Source organism: Arabidopsis thaliana, chromosome 3 (genome assembly GCF_000001735.4).
Source record: "Arabidopsis thaliana chromosome 3, partial sequence".
Classification (NCBI taxonomy): domain Eukaryota; kingdom Viridiplantae; phylum Streptophyta; class Magnoliopsida; order Brassicales; family Brassicaceae; genus Arabidopsis; species Arabidopsis thaliana.
Window position 1 is genome coordinate 5,972,577 of NC_003074.8, and position 20,844 is coordinate 5,993,420.

Consider the following 20,844-nt stretch of genomic DNA (forward strand, 5'->3'; position numbering starts at 1 on the left):
GATATTCGGTAGTTAAAAAAATGACAGCGAGGCGCCAACTTTTTGGTCCCATCCATATCCGTTGTTAGATAAATTATTTCACTTTCACTAATTTCACCTAATAATACTTTGATTATATTCTTCTAGCCAACAAAATTTTCATATTTTTCGAATATTTTAAGGATACAATGCTAGAATTCAAAATACAGTGTTACTTCGTTAGAATTGTAGCACTAACTAATCATCGTCACTAAGATCATCATCGTAAGGATCAAGGTTGTCTTCACCTTCACCGTCAACGTTACCAGATTCCATGTAAAACTTCTCCTCCTCTTCCTCATCGTCTTCATGGTCTTCCTTCTCTGCTCTGTCTTCCCCGTGCAAAGCCTCCTCCTTCACCAATAAACTACATTTATTAGCCTTTTATAAAATCACTGGAATGGCGTTTAGCGTTTCTCACTTTAAGTAAGTTAAGTACCTCCTCCTTCTCGGATGTTACGAGCCAGTCAGGGAGCAACCGATCCAGCAAAGCGTGGTTAAGAGTTGGTGGTGGTTCATCCTCATAATGTAGCCGTTGCTTCAGCTGTTTTTCTCTGAGCCGTAAGTTGTAATGAACGTATGTTAGATCTTTCGTTGATTTTTTCCCAAATTGGCTCTGGCATTGACTGTTAACTTGGTCGTACACGCTCCACTTAGGCTCACACCCAACAGACGAGCAAGTGTGGCTCAGTATCCGAACCGCCACTCGCTGGAGTTCCAAACAGCTTATCCCATGCTGTTGCCACCACGCCGATGGATCAAGCTCTGTTCTTGTGCCAATGGCTATATCCGTTCCAAAATCAGCTTTCGCACAAGTATAATCCGGAATCTGAAAACATTTCAACAAAAAGTTGGTTTAACCTCAGGTTCTGAGAACAATGTGTGTGACTTGGTGATTTGTTTTTTGTCTCACCTGCATCAATGCTGTGATTCTACGCGTGTTATCAGGCTCAAGCCTAACAATGCATTCGTTAACTCCACGCACAACCTCAGACTGCTGCAGATTCATTCACATTTACAGCAAATGTAAGGAAAATGGCAGAAAGCTTTTAGTCATTGATTCAAATGAATGATAATCATACCTACCGCCATAAAATCAGGACGATATTTGTATGCCGGGTTGAAGAAATATGCAGCCACATAGAGAGGATGATGAAACAATGGGTTCCAACGGTATTCTATCACCCGCCAAAACGGTCCGTATTTCCTTGCATCATCGCTATGAATAGACTTGATCGCCATTTTCGCACAGCACATGTAACCGTAAGCATATGGCATAGATAGTCTATCGCCACCATCATTGATCATGTGAATCACCTGCATCACCGGATCAACCGATTTCAAAACATACTGAACCTTCTTCCAAAACACAGCACTCAACACCATCTTCTCCACTTCTCTTCCCTCTTCAGACTTGGCGGCGGTCTGTGACAAAATCCAGCCGTCAGATTGAAACAGACCTCTGAGACTGGCCTTGTGGTCCATAAGACTTTGAAGAGTGGTGAACCCGGAAGCGTGGCGCATGACTGCTGGTCTAAGAAGATCTAGTCCCTGTGTGAATTCGTTCTTCATAAGATTAAGCAGCCATGTTTGATTGTAAATGAATCTTGTGATTCTTTGGGCTTTCTCTAAGCACTCGGAGACAAATTCTAGCTTTGAGAAGTCTTCAAGAACCAGTTCTGTGCAATGTATTGCACAAGGAGTCCAATACAAATTCTTTCTCTTCTCTTCAAGTAATTTTCCAGCACTTCTAAAGATAGCAGTGTTCTGTGTAATAACCTGCACCACATTTTCCTCGCCAATGTCGTCAACTAGTTTGTCTAGACACTTGAAAAGGCTTAAAGCATCTTCTACTATATCAGTGGCATCAATCGAGGAGTGGAAGTAGACACCACGAGGGCACGAGACCAAGAAACTGATCATTTTCTTGCCCTCTGTGTTGGTCCAAGTATCTGCCATTATGGAACAACCTGTAACCACCCAAGAAGATCTGTACTCCCTCAAGTAGCTTTTGATAGTTGACATCTCTTCCTGTAAGAGCCTACCAGAAAACAGCTGACTCGAGGGCACAACGAAACCCTCTCCGTACATACCAATCAATTCAATCATCTTTTGAAAGTACAGAGAATTTGCTGCTTCTGTGGGAACTCCTACATGGTGTAAGAATTTGGAAATGGAGGATGTGACGTCTTTTCGTGATACAACTCTGTTTGAACAGCTACTGTATAGTTTCCTTTGCTTGCTCGAAGAAGGTGACTGAAACGGTATCATCCTCGCTCTCTTTGTTTTTGCTTCAGAGACAGATCTCATGTTCGTTGAATCAAAGCTTTTTCTTTTGTCTTTACTAAACCTTCCATTTCCCAGCATCAACCTATCTTGGCTGGTTGGATAGAAGTCATGATCTTCTCTGTCTTCTTCTTGGTCAGGATCCTGAGAGACCGTTCTGAAAGTTAAAGCTCCCATTTCATCATCAGGTCTGTTCTGCCTCTTCCCAGCTCGATGCCATTTCATATTCTCTTTAATCTTAACATAAACCTCCTCGGGAGCAGTTTTACACGGCGCTACCTCTCCAGGTATTCTCGCCAGGTGCTGTTTAAAACGGTTAATACCGCCACTCACAATCTTGTTACAGTAATTACATTTCACTTTCTTTTTCCTCTCGTCCTGAGCAATACCATGTTCCCATCCAGGATCAATATAACCTGAAGACCGAAGAAGACTCCCATCACTCAAGCCTAGCTTTCCCTTACTTCTTATAGACCAGCAGCGCCGCTCTTCCTCATCCGCTTCATCGTCATTGTTAGATTGATGGAAACTGGAACAAGACTGTCCACTATTATCCTCAGACTGCCTCAGCTTTTTGGTGGAACGCACCAGATTCTCCTTCATCCTCATACATACTTCCTCCGGAGACTTGTCACAATAAGTAACTTCTCCTGAAACTCGAGCCAAGTGTTGCTTCAATCTGTATATCCCTCCACTAACAATCTTTCCACAGTAATTGCATTTAACCTTCTTCTTCCGTTGGTCTTGTGCAACACCATGCTCCCATCCAGGGTCAACCACTCCAATTGATCCAGGTGGAGCCATTGTCAAACCATTTACAAGCTTCAAACTTTAACAGTTCCACAAACCAGTGCAGCCACAATCTACAAGAGTCTTTACAACAAAAACAAGACTTTGAAACAACATGCATGGATTCAACATAGATGGATTTAAAAACAACATTTTTTCATCAATTTTATAAAGCAAGAACAAATAATTGAACTGGGTTTTTCTTCTATAGCATACCTACGAAGCTGAGAACTTTCGTAATCGGAGGCGAGATTTTTTTCTGGTTTTGTTGATTTTTCAGACCAAGAAAATGGAGGTGAAGCTTAAGCGAAGTTGGAACACATATTTAGACGGCGAGATACGTATTTGAGCTAAGAATCGAAGAAGCGTTTTTGCGGAGGAAGGAACGAGTCACGGGACGAGATAGAGCTGGGTGAGAGGCGAATTAACTCGACTCGGGCGATTTCTAGGGTTTCTGTCTTCGGCTGACTCGTTGTTTTTAACGAATTTCCAAAATGAGGGCTTGTATATTTGCGAAATTACATATTGAGCCTTTATATAATGGAAATCTACGTAACTAACCCTCTCTTGCAGTCCAGTCAGATATTCATTTGTGGTGTTTTGCTCTTTCACCAATATAGCAAAACATAACTTTGGAAGTTCCTGAACTTGGTCTTTCAATTTTCGTGTTGCAAAAACAGTTTTACCTATATTAATTTTACCAATTCAAATTATATAATTTTCCAATCAAGCAAAAGTAGTGACTTTATCACATTTTTCAAGCCAAAAACATCAACGCATTATCATTTCTTGGCTCGAGAACTCTGAATCATCCAAAACATTCTTCAATGTGTGCTTTATCACAACTTCCAAACCAAAACATCAACGTATTATCACTTTCTTGGATAAGTGCCAATCAAAACCTAATTCACTAGCTGGAGAACTCTAAAAATATCAAACCTTCCATGAAAATCTCCAAACCAGTAAAGCCACACAACAAGATGAACTCTTGAAATCATACAGATACTTTTAAAGATTGAAGATGGAACCGATTAATATGAATGAATGTCACTGAGTCTTACACACACCATTGTACAAAATAAAAGCCCTAATGTATCCTAATTCAAAGTCTCCAGCTTTCTCTGGGAGACATTTGATCAAACACGTCTGAATATGAACTAAAATTCACCAAGATAAATGGCCAATAACCGCAAAAAAGTAGTCTTTCCTTGAACCCTAGAAGCGATATATCACACAAAAGCTCTACGTACCAGTAAAATTGCTATCAAGATTTAGAAAATCAGCGTTCATCTTCCTTCCTCTTGCCGGTGACCTTACTCTGTCGAATAACAATATCCTGAAGATTCGTCAATGCACCTTTAGCTCTCAACTTGGCCGTTTTAGCTGCTATGATCTTCTTAAGAGCTTCTTCCTTTAACAGAGCCACCGCTTTATTCATATTAGCCACCGAGATATTTCCAGCTGCGACAAGAGCCATTGCCGATTTCGGAGTGAGAGGCGTTTCATCGGGGACGTCTTCATTGACTCGAGATTTGGGGAAGAAGGTGAAATTGGGGTTAGAACATGGCTGGCATGTGAAGGAAGAAGCTGGTGGTGGAGCGGAGGAGGAGGAAGATGCGGCGGAGGAAGACGGCGGCTGAGTTGAGCAAGAAAGGTGGGTGCTTGATGGGCAATTGACGCAGATGATACGAGCTTGTGGAGGAACGGCGTTGTCGAAGAGATTGAAACAAACAGAGCAAAAGTGTTCTCGGTACTCTTTGAGCAAACAATCGGTGCAGAGTCGCCGGAAAGCGCCGGTTTTGATGACGGTGTGGATGAACGACGGCTCTTTTTCACGGCAGACTATGCATTCGCGCTGTTTCTGTTCCGGATTCATGGCTAAGTCAACGAGATTGAGAACTCTCTCCCTCAACGGTAACCCTAAGCGAGAGAGAGAGAGAGAAAGATGAAAGAAGCGTTTGTGTTGTTCTCAGAATGTTGAAGATCTTGGGCTTGAAGAGACTTCAACGTATAATTCTATTGGGAGCTGAAAAAACTTATATAGAAGATTAAAAATTGGGTCTTGATTCTTGTTGAATTAAAAACAGAATCTTTTATTTTTTGTTAATACGAAGTGTATATATTTGGAAGATGAAAGGAAACATAATAATCTTGTGTTTTCCTCATTGCTTATTGCAAACTCTTAAGCATTGTGATATAACAAATGCGAGCAAGCCTAAATTCCTCTATTTAATCGTTTTCAAATCATACATCCAAACAACTAAAATAAGAAAAAGACAAATTCATCTGCAAAAAGCTTTAGCTCTGTGATTCCTTCACTTCCACAGCTTCTTTCTGGTCTCTAATCATTGTAAAAGCCCAAATAAAGATCAAGATCATGCTGTTTTCATCACTCTGCCAACATAAATGGGTCAACTTCTCCAAGATCTGCAACCAACGGTTCTAATTCTGATGGATCTTCATCTTCTGGAGCTAAGTAAGTTGGAAACGGAAGCTTTGAGATGTCTGGTTTCTTGCACCATGCATCTTTTATGAACACAAAGTTTCCTTCTGCACCAGGAACCTGCAACAACACCAAATCACAATCATGACCTACTAATAAGAGAAGAGAAATGGAGCTCATGTTTTGTGACAGACAGATCCTAGCCAAAGACTGGAACTGGGATTGAGATACTTACTTGTCCTCTCACCCACATGAGGTTCCTCGCAGGATCGATCTTGTAGACCCAAACGTTCTTTACTGTCCTCTGATCTGCACCCATTCTCCCAGCCATCTTTCTGCCCTTGAACACCTACTCAAGTGTATTTATCAAGTCAGTAGTGTCATTTGCTTTGGAGAAAAATTCCCAAGAATCTTAGCAATTTGACACATACCTTTCCAGGAGCATCTCTTTGCCCTGTGGAACCCCCGCTTCGATGGGACAATGAAGCACCATGTGATGCCGGCATTCCACTGAAACCATGTCTTTTCATGCATCCCTGCAAATTACACAGCAAAAGACATCAATAACACAGCCATTACTTTGCACAAACACTATTTCATCCGCACTCCATTCTATATATCTGCCACATTGTCACTAGACTATTCAACTTATCATCGCAAAGAAAAGATAAAACTTTAGAGCCCCTGAGAATGGTTTCACCTGAAAACCTTTTCCTCGAGTGATCCCAGTGACATCAACGTACTGTCCCGGAACAAAATGGCGGACACCGAGTGAAGTACCAACAGGAAGAAGAGCGTCTTCAGTCACAGGAAATTCCCTCAACTTCCTCTTTAACGGCACACCTTGTGCTCTGAAATGCCCCACCACAGCTTTTGACAAATGCTTCGGTTTCTTTTGCCCACATCCGATCTAACTAACAGAACAACACATGCCAATCAAATTACTAAACCATGAGCTTCATAAACCCACACATAAAGTTACAGCAATCGATTGATTGATCAAGTAACCACTAAGAGCCCTATCAATAAATCCAGGAGATACAAACTACATGGCCAAAATGGGAATGAGTAAACTGCGATGGAGTTACCTGTAACGCAAAAATGCCTTCTTTCTCAACAGTTTTAACCTGAGAGACGATATTATCATCAACCCAAAGAATAGAAATCGGAATCCTCTTTCCCCATTTGTCCCAGAGCGCAGTCATCCCACACTTAACCGCGATGATCCCAGTCCTCTTGGATCTACTAGACATCTCACCTTGTTTCGCCTCAATGATTCGGGTCTGAGCCCCGATAATATCAGATCCACCACCGTCCATCAACCCAGTATCGGAGCTGAATCGTCGGATGAGAAAGAAGCTACTACAATGAGGAAGAGATTCAGAGGATGAAGGAGTTATAGACCGTATTGATAGAAACTGATTGATTCGAGAAAGGAGGCCTCTCGGTACGGCCGCCATGATTTCGAATCGAAGCGACCTTCAATGGCTAAAGTCTAAACGAAGAAGGAGAGAGATGCAGAAACCAGAACTCTCAAGGCTTTTGCGTAGGGTTTTAGATGGGCGACAAAATGATAACCAAAGCCTCTATCTCAGAAAGAGAGTCTCAATATTATTTATTTCCCTCTTTTTATAATATGTGGACGATAATAAAAACAAAATCCTACGTGGCTTATCCATTGCGACATATAAAACAAAAACAAAACGGTACATGAAAATTTTGCCTCAATTTTCAAAATCAATCTCAAATTCTCAAATGTCTGTGATTCGTCCTTCTCCGATTCCAATTCCGAGATGCAGATCTCAGGTACTGCATCGTCGTCTTTATTCGATTCAATTGATTCAGCGACGACGTCGACGGTGGAATCCGAGGTCGGAGGTGGAGGATACTGCGATTGAATCGACGGCTCGGTCTCCGGAGGCAGCGGGAGGGAAAATGGTGGTGGAGCTTGTTGGAGCTTTCAACGAAGTAACGGAGAGGATGAATTCGGTTTGGTTGTCGACGTCTTCGTCTAGGTTACTCTTTAAAGCTCTCAAGCTCTCGATTCCGATTTTACAGTCTCTTCCTCTTGCCTCTGATGGTCGCTCTCCTCTTTCTAAGGCTCTCTCACTCTCTATCATTCTCGCAGATCTCCAGGTTTACTCTCGATCCTTGCATTTTTCACAGTTTCTTGTTTAGATGAATTAGGTTTTGTTGTTGATTCTGTGACGAAATTGAAGCATTAAGTTAGAACTAGAATCTGAGATTAAGTGAGTTCTGTGACATTGTTATTTGAAAAGCTCTATCAATTGATATTTGATAAATTATGTGGTAATGGTAGATGGATGCAGAAGTTATCTCGGCGAGTATATTGAGTGAGGTGGTGGACGCGAATGCGATATCTATATATGAAGTTAGAGACCATATTGGTACTGGAACTGCTCATCTGCTTCATGAGATTTTTCGTGTGAAGAATATTCCTTTTAAAGTTGATGTGTTAGACGATGAAACTGCTGCTTCATTGAGAAAGTTCTATTTAACCTACTATGACATCAGAGCTGTGATTATGGATTTGGTTTCAAAGCTTGATGAGATGAGGCATTTGGATCACTTGCCAAGGTATCGCCAGCAGATTCTCTCTCTTGAAGTGTTGAAGATTTATTCTCCTTTAGCTCATGCGGTGGGGGCTAATCACCTGTCACTTGAGCTCGAGGACATCTCTTTCCGTTATCTTTTTCCGTGTTCGTATATATACTTAGATTCATGGTTAAGAGGTCACGAGAACGGGTCTAAACCGTTGATAGACGTGTACAAAGAGCAGCTTCATCGGTCTTTGAAGGATGATTTGGTTTTGGCTGAAATGGTGAATGATGTATATATTAAAGGTCGGTATAAAAGTCGGTACAGCATGATGAAGAAGCTCCTAAGAGATGGGCGTAAACCGGAAGAAGTGAACGATGTGCTTGGTCTACGGGTCATATTAATGCCTAATTCTGTAGTAAACGATGTTGAAGTTGGCGAAAAAGCCTGTTACAGAACAAGTGAGATTATCCGGTCTTTGTGGAAGGAGATTCCGCATAGAACAAAAGACTACATTGCTAGGCCAAAGGAAAATGGGTATAGGAGTTTACACATGGCAGTTGATGTTAGCGACAGCGATCAGATAAGACCTTTGATGGAGATACAAATACGGACAATGGATATGGATGGATCCGCTAATGCTGGAACAGCATCACATTCTTTGTATAAAGGCGGTCTAACCGACCCAAAAGAGGTAAGCACTTCTGTGATTTTTTAGTTTGGCAAATTTAGGAGGTTGAGTTGTTTGTTTAAATTCATGTTTAGGCGAAGCGGCTTAAAGCGATAATGTTGGCAGCAGCGGATCTTGCAGCGATTCGTCTCAAAGATATCTCATCAAATAAACACCAAAGCTTCAAGACAACAACGAACCAGAGAGACAGAGTGTTTTGCCTTCTGGACAAAAACGGGGACGGAATGATCAGCATAGAGGAACTAATGGAAGTGATGGAAGAGCTTGGAGCTCCAGGTGAAGACGCAGAGGAGATGATGCAGCTTCTTGACTCTAACAGCGATGGATCTCTTAGTTCAGACGAATTCGATACGTTTCAGAAACAAGTCCGTTTATTTTTGTTTTCTAACATAAATTTTTCTTCCTCTCTTTTATTTTATAAGTGACTTACTGATGAGGTGTGTGGTTTGTGTTTTGCAGGTAGAGTTCATGCGTAAATGGGAAGATAGAGATAACGAGTACAAGAGTCTTTTAGACGAGAAGCTTCATGATCTTCCACATCAAGATACCACAGGTTTGATACAGTTATACAATAAAGAGCTTGAGGATCGTCTCTCAACCCATTAAAATATCAAACCATTTTTCTACATTCTAATATTGTGTATATATGTATTCCTAATTAATTAATTATCTGTTGACAAAAATATGTATTTCAATCACACACATTCAATTTTACCATACATTTATTTATCATAACAAACTGCTTGTTAATTCTATAGACTACTCCCATCTTATTGATTAAGGAAAAATTAATCCTTTTCAAATTAGAGATACTAAACATTTTTTAATTTTTAATTTTATTTAATAAGATCATAGTTTCTTTCTAATGATGTTGTTCTACACATTTTAAAATATATATATATATATATGTATAGTTTTCTTATATATATTATTTATCATATACTGTATATGTATGGTTTTTTATATATCTATATGTGTTTTAAAATTTCTATTTTTATTTAATAAGATACATATAGTTTCCTTATTATTTTAACTTTAACATTTTTGAAATCGTTTTTAATAAGATATTTGTATAGTTTCCTTATATTTTTTTAAAAAAATAATAATAAATAAATAAATTTTTGTTTAACACGTGTCAAAATCTAAGATTGATTAGTTTGACATGTGGCATAATATAACCATATTAATTTAGTATTTCCTCAAACCAAATTTCAATCTTACAAATTCAATTTTGCAATACAACTTAAATATTTATTTTAGTATAATATAAATACAATTTAATTTGATTGTATAAAATTCATAATACAATTTGATTTTGCAATACAAATACATTTTAATTCTATACACTCCATCTTATTGTTAGTTTTTCTTTTTAGTTAAGAAAATTATAATTTAATTTATTTAGATATAGATATGATCTAAGTTTATATGTAAATATATTTCTTTTTTAAGTTGTTTTTTTTAAGAAAAAAATTAAAAAAAAATTATTTTGACACATATCAACATCTGAACGATAGACTTGACACGTCTCATGATTATGTGAGATACTAATTTTGAAAACTATATTTTATATAATAAAGATAGGTGTTAATTGTTAACATATAATTTATGATTGACACAATTAAATTTTTAAATCCTATCAAAATCCAACCAAATCTAAAATCATTAAAAATAAAAATAAATTAAAATCCATGATTCAATAAGCCCAAATTATAAACTCAACTTATTTTTGTCTACATAAGACGAGCACGTACGTCAAACCTAAAATATTAGAACCCCAATTTTTAGTCTGCAGCCCTTGTACGTAGCTTCTTTATTCCTTGTGAGATCGCAATGATGACATTACAATCTTCTCCCATGTCCGTTCTTACCGAAGATTTGGTAGAGGATATACTCTCTAGGGTTCCAGCGACATCTCTAGTTCGATTACGATCTACTTGCAAACAGTGGAACGCAATATTAAATGATCGTAGATTCATCAAGAAGCACTTTGATACAGCAGAAAAGGAGTATTTGGATATGTTGTTAAGGAGTCTTAGGGTTTCTTCGATGAGTGTCAATCTCCATGGACTTCATGACAACATTGATCCTTCTATAGAGCTAAAGCGTGAACTTAACCTAAAAGGTCTCCTTTGTAATTCAGGTAAAGTCGAGAGTTTTGAAGTCTTTCACTGTAACGGGTTATTGCTATTCACCAACACTAGCACTATCGTGGTTTGGAACCCTTGTACGGGTCAAACCAAGTGGATCCAAACTGAAAGTGCTAACACTAGATACCATAAGTATGCTCTCGGATACGAAAACAAAAATTTGTGCCGTGATTACAAAATCCTAAGGTTCTTGGATGATGGAACTAATTTTGAGTTGGAAATCTACGAGTTTAATTCGAGTTCATGGAGGGTTCTTGATAGTGTCGAAATAGACTTCGAACTAGACATAGGTAGCCAAGGCATGTCAGTAAAGGGGAATACTTATTGGATCGTTATAGATGATCATGAAGTAGATGGAGAATTAGTCAATTGTTTCTTAACAAGTTTTGATTTTACAAGAGAAAGATTTGGGCCACATGTGTGCCTTCCGTTTCAAACTAGTTGGTATAGCGATGTGATCTCACTATCTTCTGTAAGAGAAGAGCGGCTTTCAGTCTTGTTTCATGAAGAAGATTCTTTAACGATGGAGATATGGGTGACAAATGATATCACTGACACCATTGTCACGTCTTGGAGCAAATTTTTAAGAGTTGACTTATACACTCATCGGTTTTATAATGGTGTAACTTTTTTCATTGACGAGGAGAATAAAGCCGCCGTGTTTAGTGAGGATGTACCCGATGATAGTGATGACATACACAGCATTGTATACATTATTGGACAAGATAGATTGAGAATTGTGGATCTTGAAGATGGACCATTTTGGCCACAAATGTTCTGTTATGTTCCAAGTTTAGTTCAAATCTAGCAATATCTCAGTATTCGTTCGTTTAAAATAATTCAATTGCTTGAACCTCCTCTATAAATTTCTTCTTTTTTTGTTATCATCGTCATGTCCTTCGACTAATTAATGAATTGATCCTTTTTCTCTTGTATCATTTTCCTTTTTTCGTTACTTTATGGTTCTTTTCTTCTTTTGCATTACTTTCAATTTTTCCATTTTCCTGATAATTATGAACTTTGCTAAAGAGAGAAGAGCACCCAAAAAAAAAAACTAAGAAAGAAAGAGCACAAATAAGGAAATTCAAAACGTTTTTAGGCTTTAAGTTAAAGCCTTTAACAATCCTCACAAAAATACAAAAGTATACGATATGTAAATCTGCTATTTTAGTAAACAGAATCCATCTAGGAAAAAGGAAAAAACAAATATTTGAGGGAGGTCATCTTATATTTGTCTATATATATAAGACTGCAAAACGTACGTTGAAACCCTAATTTCTATGTCATTCTACGTTGAAATTCACAAGAGAAACTATGATGATGCCTCATCTTTCAGAGGATTTGGTAGAGGAGATACTCTCTAGGGTTCCGGCTATATCTCTAAAACGATTACGATATACTTGCAAACAATGGAATGCTTTGTTTAATGATCAAAGATTCAGTAAGAAGCACCGTGATAAAGCACCGAAGACATATCTGGGTCTCACATTGAAGGATTTTAGGATTTATTCAATGAGCTCAAATCTGCATGGACTTCTTCACAACAACAACATTGATCTACTTATGGAGTTCAAAGGTAAACTTAGCAGTCTAAACGATTTAAACGATTTCGAAATATCACAAATCTATCCCTGCGACGGTTTAATATTATGCTCCACGAAGCGTAACACTAGACTCGTGGTTTGGAACCCCTGTACCGGTCAAACCAGGTGGATCAAACGCAGGAATCGTAGGATGTGTGATACCTTTGCTTTTGGATATGACAACAGCAAGTCTTCTTGCCTTAATAACTACAAAATCCTGAGGGTTTGCGAAAAAATAAAAGGACAGCAGTTTGAGTATGAAATCTTTGAGTTTAGCTCTAATTCATGGAGGGTTCTCGATGTTAATCCCAACTGCATCATAGAAGGTAGGAGTGTGTCTGTCAAAGGAAATAGTTATTGGTTTGCTACAATTACAAAAACACACTACTTCATACGACGTTTTGATTTTTCATCAGAAACGTTTCAGAAACTTCCTCTTCCGTTTCACATATTTGACTACAATGATTCTAGGGCTCTATCAGCCTTTAGAGAAGAACAACTCTCAGTGTTACATCAGAGTTTTGATACAGAAAAGATGGATATATGGGTGACCAATAAAATTGATGAGACCACAGATTGGTCATGGAGCAAGTTCTTCACAGTGAGATTAATCAATAGGTTAGACTATCCTATTAGCATGATGATGAAGTCTCCCCTAAGTTTCTTCATCGATGAGAAAAAGAATATCATTTTGTGTTATGATAAACACAGAGAAAATACCTACAAGTCATTGGTATTAATTGTTGGGAAGGATAAAGTCTACAGAGAATTCTACTTTCCAGAATCATACGAATTAGGTAGGACATATCTATGCAACTATGTTCCAAGTTTAGTTCAAATCAAGCAAAGTGGACTGATATCTACAAGGAAAAGAAAGCGAAAAGATTTCTCAAGTTAAAATCAAGATTGAAGGTTGTAATTTGTTGCATCTCCTCCGTTTTTTTTTTTTAATATGTATTGGTTTCCTTAGTCAATGTCCTTTCATTACTTAATTAATGAATTGATCATTTTTTGTTTTCGTTACTTTCTCGTTCCTTTATTCTTTGCATTATTTTCAAATTCAACTAATGAACCAACATATATATAGCTGGCAAGTTTGATAAACTCTAGACTGTTTGGTATAACGACTCGTGGTTTGGTACCCTTCAGACGCATTATATCAGACAACGGCGGTAATTCAACAATTATTAAAAACCAAAAAAAAAAGTCATGATATGATATCATTTTTTTTTTCCTTCTCAAATTATTATCAATTCTTAACGAGATACAAACTAGGAACAAACTCTTTTTCTTTTTCTACAAATCAATACATTTATCAAGATTTCAAGTTAGTGGAAATGTTAACACGCTAAAAAATAAAAATTAAATTGGAAAGGAAAAAAAGAAGAAGAAGTAAAATTAGCAAATAGAGTCCACGTAGGATGTTAAAAAAAAAAAGGAAAAGAGACCACGTAGGAAGAAAAGGTTAAAAAGCGTAATTAATCGTTACTTGTTTGTCTATTAAGAAAGTCAAAACCCTAGTTTCTTAGGGTATAAAGGTCGGTATACAGGGCCGAAGTCGCTTTCTTCTTCTTCCTCGGGACAAGATGATGTCAAATCTTCCACTGGATTTAGTAGAGGAAATACTCTCAAGGGTTCCAGCAACATCTTTGAAACGATTACGATCTACTTGCAAATCATGGAACAATTGCTACAAAGACCAAAGATTCACGGAGAAGCACTCTGTTATAGCAGCAAAGCAGTTTCTAGTTCTAATGTTGAAGGATTGTAGGGTTTCCTCAGTGAGCGTCAATCTCAATGAAATTCACAATAACATCGCTGCTCCATCTATAGAGTTGAAGGGTGTAGTTGGGCCACAGATGCAAATATCTGGAATCTTTCACTGCGATGGTTTATTGTTATGCACCACCAAAGACGATAGACTTGAGGTTTGGAACCCTTGTACTGGCCAAACCAGGCGGGTCCAACACAGTATACATTACAAGACTAACTCTGAGTTTGTTCTTGGGTACGTCAACAACAACTCTCGCCATAGCTACAAAATCTTGAGGTACTGGAATTTTTACATGTCTAACTACCGAGTTAGTGAGTTCGAAATCTATGACTTTAGCTCTGATTCATGGAGGTTTATTGATGAAGTTAATCCCTACTGCCTCACAGAAGGAGAGGTGTCTTTGAAAGGAAATACTTACTGGCTAGCTTCCGATGAAAAACGAGATATAGATCTCATACTAAGGTTTGATTTCTCAATAGAAAGATATCAACGCTTGAATCTTCCGATTCTGAAATCTGACTATGAAACTGAAGCTCTATCAGTTGTTAGAGAAAAGCAACTTTCAGTATTACTTAAGAGGAATGATACTCTAGAGAGGGAGATTTGGGTGACGACCAATGACAAGATTGATCACACGACCAAAAACTTGTTGTGGATCAAGTTCTTAGCAATTGATCAACGTACTTGTTATCATTGGTCTTGTGTGAGTTTCTTCATCGACGAGGAGAAGAAAATGGCCGTGTTTTGTGATGGTTATATAGGAGGCATCAATGAGACTAGCAGACGCATGTTCTACATTATTGGAGAGGATAAATATTACAGAGAATTATATGTCGGAGATTCTCCAATAAGATCACACAGGCCATTTGTTTTCAACTACGTTCCAAGTTTGGTTCAAATCCCGCAAGCTACAGTTATACCTAAACGCAGAAGACGTAAAAGAAAAAATCGAAATTAGTCAATGCATCTTGCTCTCTCTTTTTTTTTTTCTTTGGCAATGTCATTTTTAATTAACTAAAGAACTGGTCTTTTTTTTCAATAGAAATCTTCTTTGCATTACACTCAAGTTTGCTTTTTAATTAATTACTAAGTTGATTCTTGTATGAAAACAGAGGATCTCATCGCTGTTCATGAGAAACATGAGTAATTTGTTAAATGGTTTTACGCTTGATCTAGAATTTCACTTAGGAATCTCCTGATTAATACAAGCATAACATAGGGTCCTCAATAACATCACTTGCAACTTCATCCCAAGACCAAATGGCATGTCTTTGAAGGGAAATAGTTTTTGTCTTGCTTTGGATAAAGGAAACCACAACAAATCATACTTGCTCAGTTTTGATTTTTACAACAGAGAGATATGAATGCCTCTGTCTTCCGGCTTTTCAGAATCTTGATCATAAAACTACAGCTCTATCAGTTGTTAGATAAGAACAACTATCATTGGTACTTCAGCGTTGTCGTGCATCAAAGGTGGATGTATGGATAACTGATAAGATTGATACTAAAGAAGTGCAGTGGAGCAAATTCTTTACGGTAGATGTAGACATTGGTGGTCGTGCTATGTTATCGTATGACAGTTTCTTCATCGACAAGGAGAAAGGAATGGCCTTGCTATGTGGGTTGTGAGACAAGTAACAGACTTGCGAGCAAGAACCTTGTATACATTGTTGGGGAGGACCGTGAATACACAGAAATCCATTTTGGCGAATGGCCTAAGTTCATTCCTTTTATGAACTCATGTGAGCCGTTTTATTTTCAATTATGTTCCAAGTTTGGTTCAGTATTAGTCGATACAGGTAAGGACGTAATTTCTTCAATCTCCTTTTTTTGTTTATTCGTTTTTGCGTTTTTGTAGTAAAATCGTTTGATTAATCTATGACTAGATATATTATTTTGATTCCTGGCTTATTTGCACTACATTCAAGTTCCAACTAAAACAAGAACAAGTTGTGAATTTGACTAACTTTAAAACTACAATTGTTACATTCCAGGACGCTAAATGTTGATAGGTCACATGACTCATGACTCTTGAGAGTATTTTATGAGACGAAAGCAACATAGCATAATACTAAAAATTTATATACGTAGATCGGTTGGTGCGGAATTGAATGATGTACAGATACAAACTAAACACATGTATATTATTTACAAAAATAATGAAGAGATTTTTTATGGGATCTTTTTTGCTAGTAGGCAGATTTGCCACACCAAATAATAATAAAAACAAATACAAAGGTAGTGAATAAAATCTCTAATTCTTGAGGAAAGATCTACGCCACGGTTTATACTTAAATGCAATTACTATTTGCACTAATCATATAAATCGAGCTCCTTTTATATATACTTAAGATAATAAATTATATGAACATGGATGGTGTGTTCCATATGATAAATTATTAGAGCTATGTATATCTCTTCAGCCGAAAACACCAACACCTAAGTTACTATCTCTTGCTCCGGCGAGGATGTGCCCACGTCTTTTAATAGTCTCTCGTACAACTGCACCAACCCCAATATCAAACATAAACATTTTTATCTTTGATATGTGTTTCTTCAGTCTAATTAAGAAATGACAATAGTGGCATACCTGTCTATATAAACATGAATCGCCATAAGATTTTCTTAGCTCAACCACGTTCAGTGACGGCTTTATCTCGAAAACCTGATATCATAAGAATTTCTTCTATTAGTCAAATAATCTCACTAAATAGTCTATTGAACAGTGAAATAATGTTTACGTAATAGTTAATATACCTCAGCTGTTACTGATAAACCAACTTGACCTTTCTGGTTTCTTTCTTCTTGTTTTACTCTTAACTGAAACAAAATACAGTTTAAAGTTTATAAACCTACAGATTTGAAATTCCAAGTTGCTAAGGAAGAGGAAGACCATGTTGTGAAGACCCACCTTGGCATGTTTCTTTTGTACACTGAATCCCATTTCTGTAACGGCTGTTTCGATTTTCTCCAGTAAATCTTTTGCTGAGCTATTTGAAGTGAATCTTATTCTCCTCTCTGATACATTCTGAGAAAGTAAAAGTATAACTCCTTTTTATTATACATTGGCTCAAGCAGAGAGCAGATCTTTGAAACAGAGTATTAGAAGATTAGTTACCTCTTGTTCAAAGAAACCGGACAGGTCAAGAAAGGAAGACATTCCGATTAACTGAAACGCATTGATGATGGTCGGTGAATCACTGCCCTTCCCTTCTTCTGATCCCTAGACCATTCAAAAGAGAGACAGAGAAATGAGGACATTGTACTTGACTCAAATGCAGTTGCGATAGAGAGTAAGGGTGGCAGATTCTTACGAGTTCTTGGATTGAGAAAGCATCATCGTCTGTGTCAACTTCTTCTTCGTCATCATCATCGGGAATTGAAGGAATGTACTCAAGTTTGAACCACTCGCTGGCTTTAATACCCACAACTGTGATCCTCGTGACTGGATTTGGATCAAGCATTCTCTTAATCATGGTTCTTGCACCCGGGGATAACCATCTTGGTATTGGTGGGTCTCCTTTACATATCTAGAAATCAAATCAATTATCAAGCTTATTTCTTCAAAATGTGTATTGAATTGGCATATATATAAGAAAAAATGAGGTTTACCTTCTGGTAAAGAACTGCAAGGTTTCTGTCGTCGAAAGGAAGACATCCGGTTAGAATCACATACAAGATTACACCACAGGACCATATGTCTGATGCTGCACCATCGTAGCCTCTGTTAGCTAAAACCTCAGGCGCAACGTAATTAGGACTTCCACAGGTTGTATGCAACAATCCGTCATCCTAAAATGCCAAAGAGAAAATTAGTTGTAACTCGAACGGATTCAACAATTATAATTCTGCTGTGATATGCTATGGTTTTAAGATGATATTTTCAAGTACCCTAAAATGCTGAGGCAGAGCACTGAGGCCAAAATCAGTGATCTTTATATGTCCCTTTGCATCAAGAAGAACATTCTCTAGCTGCAATATAGAAAAACATCAGTACACTATTCCATAAGGTTTCCATGGTTTGAAACACAGTGAGAGAATCACAGACCTTGAGATCCCTGTGGAAAACACCTTTGCTATGACAGTAGCTGATTCCATCGATAAGCTGCTGAAACATTTTTCTTCCATCAGTTTCTGTTAATTTTCCGTTGGAAACCTGAGAGTTATCATCAAAGTGTGAGTTTAGCAAAAATGACACTCGTCAAAAAAAGAAAAAAAATCTTTTTTGCTTTGAGCATAGAGGCTAGTAAGAGTCTTACAATTCTGTCGAACAATTCTCCTCCGGTAACAAGTTCCATTACCATATTAATTTTCGTTTTGCTAGCCAAGACCTGCATGATTACCATAAGGAAGAGGCCATTAGTTTCAAGGTAAAGGAACAGTGAGTTCTGAGGTAAGATGTTTCATGTTTGAGAATCCAAAAGATTAGTCACAAGAAAGAAAAAGAAACATTTAGAATTCGAATTGCATTCATATCCACAGATTACATAAAAAACACTTAGTTGTCCAAGACACGACAAAGTTAGTCACGAGCTTAAAAAGTGGACCACGTGTATCAAATAAGTGAAGATCCACAATGGTTGCTTAACCAAAAGTCACGATTAATCTCGTGTTAAATGGCAAAGAGGAAGAAGCAATCGAAATAATTAGAAGTCAACAATAAAACGCAAAGATACAGCAAGCAATGACCCATACAATAATCATCTGAAATAATACTATATGAATAAAATAAAATAAAAAGTAAAACTAAGCATAAGATCAAAGAGGGTCCACATGATAAAAAGCTTAAAAGGGTACTAAGATTAAGCAATTATATGATGATCAAGCGACATATCCTGCATTTTTCACGATAATTTTTTTTAGGACCCCACCTTTGAATTGAACAGGTCAGATTTGTGTTACCGGCCAAGCCACCATATCAAATAATGGAATAATTAACTTAATAATTATGTAAAATGATGCGGCTAATTGGCAACGTGAAAAACAAGCTAAATGAAACATGTTTGGGTACGAAACCAAATGACTTGTAAGAATATTCCTAAACAGTAAAAAAAAAGATCCAAAAAGCAAACAACAATTATCCAAGATTTGAGGTGTTTTTAATCCTCGTCAGCTCCATTTTGATAGATAAAGAAACAACAATGAAGAAATTAACTAAAAATAGTTTACTAAACCTAATCTAACAATCTAAAATGACGAATCAAAATTTGAATAACCATCCATAAGCAGGCAATAATTCGATCACTTTCTGTCATACTCAGGTATATACTAAATAAACAGAAACAAGCAAACAGAAGAATAATCAAAAATTGTTATACTAATTAAGCAATAAACCTTTTTACTTCCTAATCACAGAATCATTTCGATAATCCAAAGATGATTATACACAAAAATTTAAGATACGGACCTCATGTAATCTAACAATGTGGGGATGTTTCAACATTTTCAGAGTCCGGATCTCTCTTTTTATCTGCACAGATTCATAAGAATTGGATCTGTCAAATTACAAATTTAGTAAAAGAAGAGAAAAGAAAAAAATTAGAAATGATGATAGAGAGATGGGAACCTGTAAGGAGAAGTTGAGATCGGCGATACGAGACTTGTCGATGATTTTAACGGCGAAGGAATGACCGGAGACGGTATCTTTAGCGAATTTAACTTTACCGAAATTACCCTCGCCGAGCGTCCTCCCTAGCTCGTATTTCCCCAGACGCATTCCCTTCTCCGCCTTCTTCTCCTCCTCTTGCCTTCTCACCATCCAATCAATCTCCTATTTCAATTTATTTCCCAACAAATTAACAGACAACCAAATCGATTTCTCGCTTGAATCTTCCGATTAGATTACTATTAATTCCGTTATTGAAAGAGGGGAAGTAGATTATTGTAGCTGTGCAGGTATGTGTGTGAGGGAAGGAGATATATATATATATATATATATAGGTGTAGGTAAAGAGACGAGGAAGATTGGGAAGAAGAAGAAGAAGAGAAGAAAGTGCCGGTTGAAATTGAAGAGAGGACGCTACTTCTCTTTGTTTCCTCTTCTCTTCTTATTATATTCACTTCTTTTTATATATATATTCCTCGTTAACTATTTTTTTTTGGTTTTTGTTAGCCAGATTTTTATTGGATAACTAGAAACATATTAATCTTCACAAAAGAAAAAGATTAATCTAACAAACCATATAAGATTTGATATTATCGAAATAAGATTTTTTTAGTAGGGTACTTATCGAGATTTATTATTATTGGTCAAATAAAACTCCTATCAAATGAAATTATGTCTATGTTCATTATAAGGAGAAATTTAAAAAGGATCTTATTTCTGTCAACAATCAAAATATGGAAAATATACGCAAAGAGTATATTGATTTATCAGAATAATTCTATATATGATGTATATTGCGAATATGTGTGTATTTTATGTGTGTACTTGTATGCATCAATAGGCCCACGTCATTTGTTGCATTAGTTTTATGTTGAAATTAAATAATAATAGATGAAAAAATATATTCATAAGAACTTTTGGTTTAAAGTCAGAAAGAAACGCTACA

General features: G+C 37.1%; 8 protein-coding genes across 13 annotated transcripts; 4 read left to right on the forward strand and 4 right to left on the reverse strand.

Moving 5' to 3' along the window:
• Window positions 1-3: 3 nt before the first annotated feature.
• Window positions 4-3,635, reverse strand: AT3G17450 (hAT dimerization domain-containing protein). Of its 2 annotated transcripts, NM_112624.4 has the most exons (5): window positions 3,310-3,635; window positions 1,105-3,177; window positions 932-1,015; window positions 458-847; window positions 4-372 (listed from the first exon to the last, which is right to left on the reverse strand). In NM_112624.4, exons 2-5 carry the CDS (start codon window positions 3,106-3,108, stop codon window positions 217-219), a joined length of 2,634 nt encoding a protein of 877 aa, NP_188371.1. In that variant the 5' UTR covers window positions 3,109-3,177; window positions 3,310-3,635; the 3' UTR covers window positions 4-216. The 2 variants fall into 2 exon arrangements, with proteins under 2 accessions (NP_188371.1, NP_001326974.1); NM_001338290.1 differs by having other exon boundaries at window positions 93-372; window positions 1,105-3,591.
• A 433-nt stretch (window positions 3,636-4,068) lies between these two features.
• On the reverse strand, window positions 4,069-5,151 carry AT3G17460 (PHD finger family protein). The gene has a single exon (NM_112625.2). It carries the CDS (start codon window positions 4,967-4,969, stop codon window positions 4,373-4,375), a length of 597 nt encoding a protein of 198 aa, NP_188372.1. The 5' UTR covers window positions 4,970-5,151; the 3' UTR covers window positions 4,069-4,372.
• RPL3P (ribosomal protein L3 plastid) lies at window positions 5,146-7,118 on the reverse strand. Its single transcript, NM_112626.3, has 5 exons — window positions 6,625-7,118; window positions 6,237-6,446; window positions 5,968-6,072; window positions 5,772-5,885; window positions 5,146-5,656 (listed from the first exon to the last, which is right to left on the reverse strand). The coding sequence occupies exons 1-5, from the start codon at window positions 6,994-6,996 to the stop codon at window positions 5,483-5,485; spliced, it is 975 nt and encodes a 324-aa protein (NP_566579.1). The 5' UTR covers window positions 6,997-7,118; the 3' UTR covers window positions 5,146-5,482.
• Window positions 7,119-7,237: 119 nt separating this feature from the next.
• Window positions 7,238-9,569, forward strand: CRSH (Ca2+-activated RelA/spot-like protein). Of its 3 annotated transcripts, none has more exons than NM_001338291.1 (4): window positions 7,238-7,672; window positions 7,857-8,789; window positions 8,861-9,151; window positions 9,246-9,569. In NM_001338291.1, exons 1-4 carry the CDS (start codon window positions 7,247-7,249, stop codon window positions 9,390-9,392), a joined length of 1,797 nt encoding a protein of 598 aa, NP_001327079.1. In that variant the 5' UTR covers window positions 7,238-7,246; the 3' UTR covers window positions 9,393-9,569. The 3 variants fall into 3 exon arrangements, with proteins under 3 accessions (NP_001327079.1, NP_001327078.1, NP_188374.2); NM_112627.4 differs by having other exon boundaries at window positions 7,258-7,672; NM_001338292.1 differs by having other exon boundaries at window positions 7,249-7,672; window positions 7,857-9,151; window positions 9,246-9,539.
• Window positions 9,570-10,619: 1,050 nt separating this feature from the next.
• AT3G17480 (F-box/associated interaction domain protein) lies at window positions 10,620-11,744 on the forward strand (the record flags this gene model as incomplete). Its single annotated transcript, NM_112628.2, has 1 exon — window positions 10,620-11,744. The coding sequence occupies one exon, from the start codon at window positions 10,620-10,622 to the stop codon at window positions 11,742-11,744; it is 1,125 nt and encodes a 374-aa protein (NP_188375.2).
• Window positions 11,745-12,250: 506 nt separating this feature from the next.
• Window positions 12,251-13,417, forward strand: AT3G17490 (F-box and associated interaction domains-containing protein; the record flags this gene model as incomplete). Its single annotated transcript, NM_112629.1, has 1 exon — window positions 12,251-13,417. One exon carries the CDS (start codon window positions 12,251-12,253, stop codon window positions 13,415-13,417), a length of 1,167 nt encoding a protein of 388 aa, NP_188376.1.
• A 688-nt stretch (window positions 13,418-14,105) lies between these two features.
• On the forward strand, window positions 14,106-15,922 carry AT3G17500 (F-box family protein; the record flags this gene model as incomplete). Of its 2 annotated transcripts, NM_112630.1 has the most annotated exons (2): window positions 14,109-15,228; window positions 15,726-15,922. In NM_112630.1, the coding sequence occupies 2 exons, from the start codon at window positions 14,109-14,111 to the stop codon at window positions 15,920-15,922; spliced, it is 1,317 nt and encodes a 438-aa protein (NP_188377.1). The 2 variants fall into 2 exon arrangements, with proteins under 2 accessions (NP_001327519.1, NP_188377.1); NM_001338293.1 differs by lacking the exon at window positions 15,726-15,922 and having other exon boundaries at window positions 14,106-15,251.
• A 425-nt stretch (window positions 15,923-16,347) lies between these two features.
• On the reverse strand, window positions 16,348-20,425 carry CIPK1 (CBL-interacting protein kinase 1). 2 transcript variants are annotated; one of them, NM_112631.3, is made up of 12 exons: window positions 19,860-20,425; window positions 19,701-19,763; window positions 18,553-18,624; window positions 18,342-18,449; window positions 18,185-18,265; window positions 17,906-18,085; window positions 17,608-17,823; window positions 17,412-17,516; window positions 17,205-17,321; window positions 17,051-17,113; window positions 16,884-16,958; window positions 16,348-16,795 (listed from the first exon to the last, which is right to left on the reverse strand). In NM_112631.3, the coding sequence occupies exons 1-12, from the start codon at window positions 20,049-20,051 to the stop codon at window positions 16,733-16,735; spliced, it is 1,335 nt and encodes a 444-aa protein (NP_566580.1). In that variant the 5' UTR covers window positions 20,052-20,425; the 3' UTR covers window positions 16,348-16,732. The 2 variants fall into 2 exon arrangements, with proteins under 2 accessions (NP_566580.1, NP_974328.1); NM_202599.2 differs by lacking the exons at window positions 19,701-19,763; window positions 19,860-20,425 and having other exon boundaries at window positions 16,415-16,795; window positions 18,553-19,502.
• Between the last annotated feature and the right edge of the window lie 419 nt (window positions 20,426-20,844).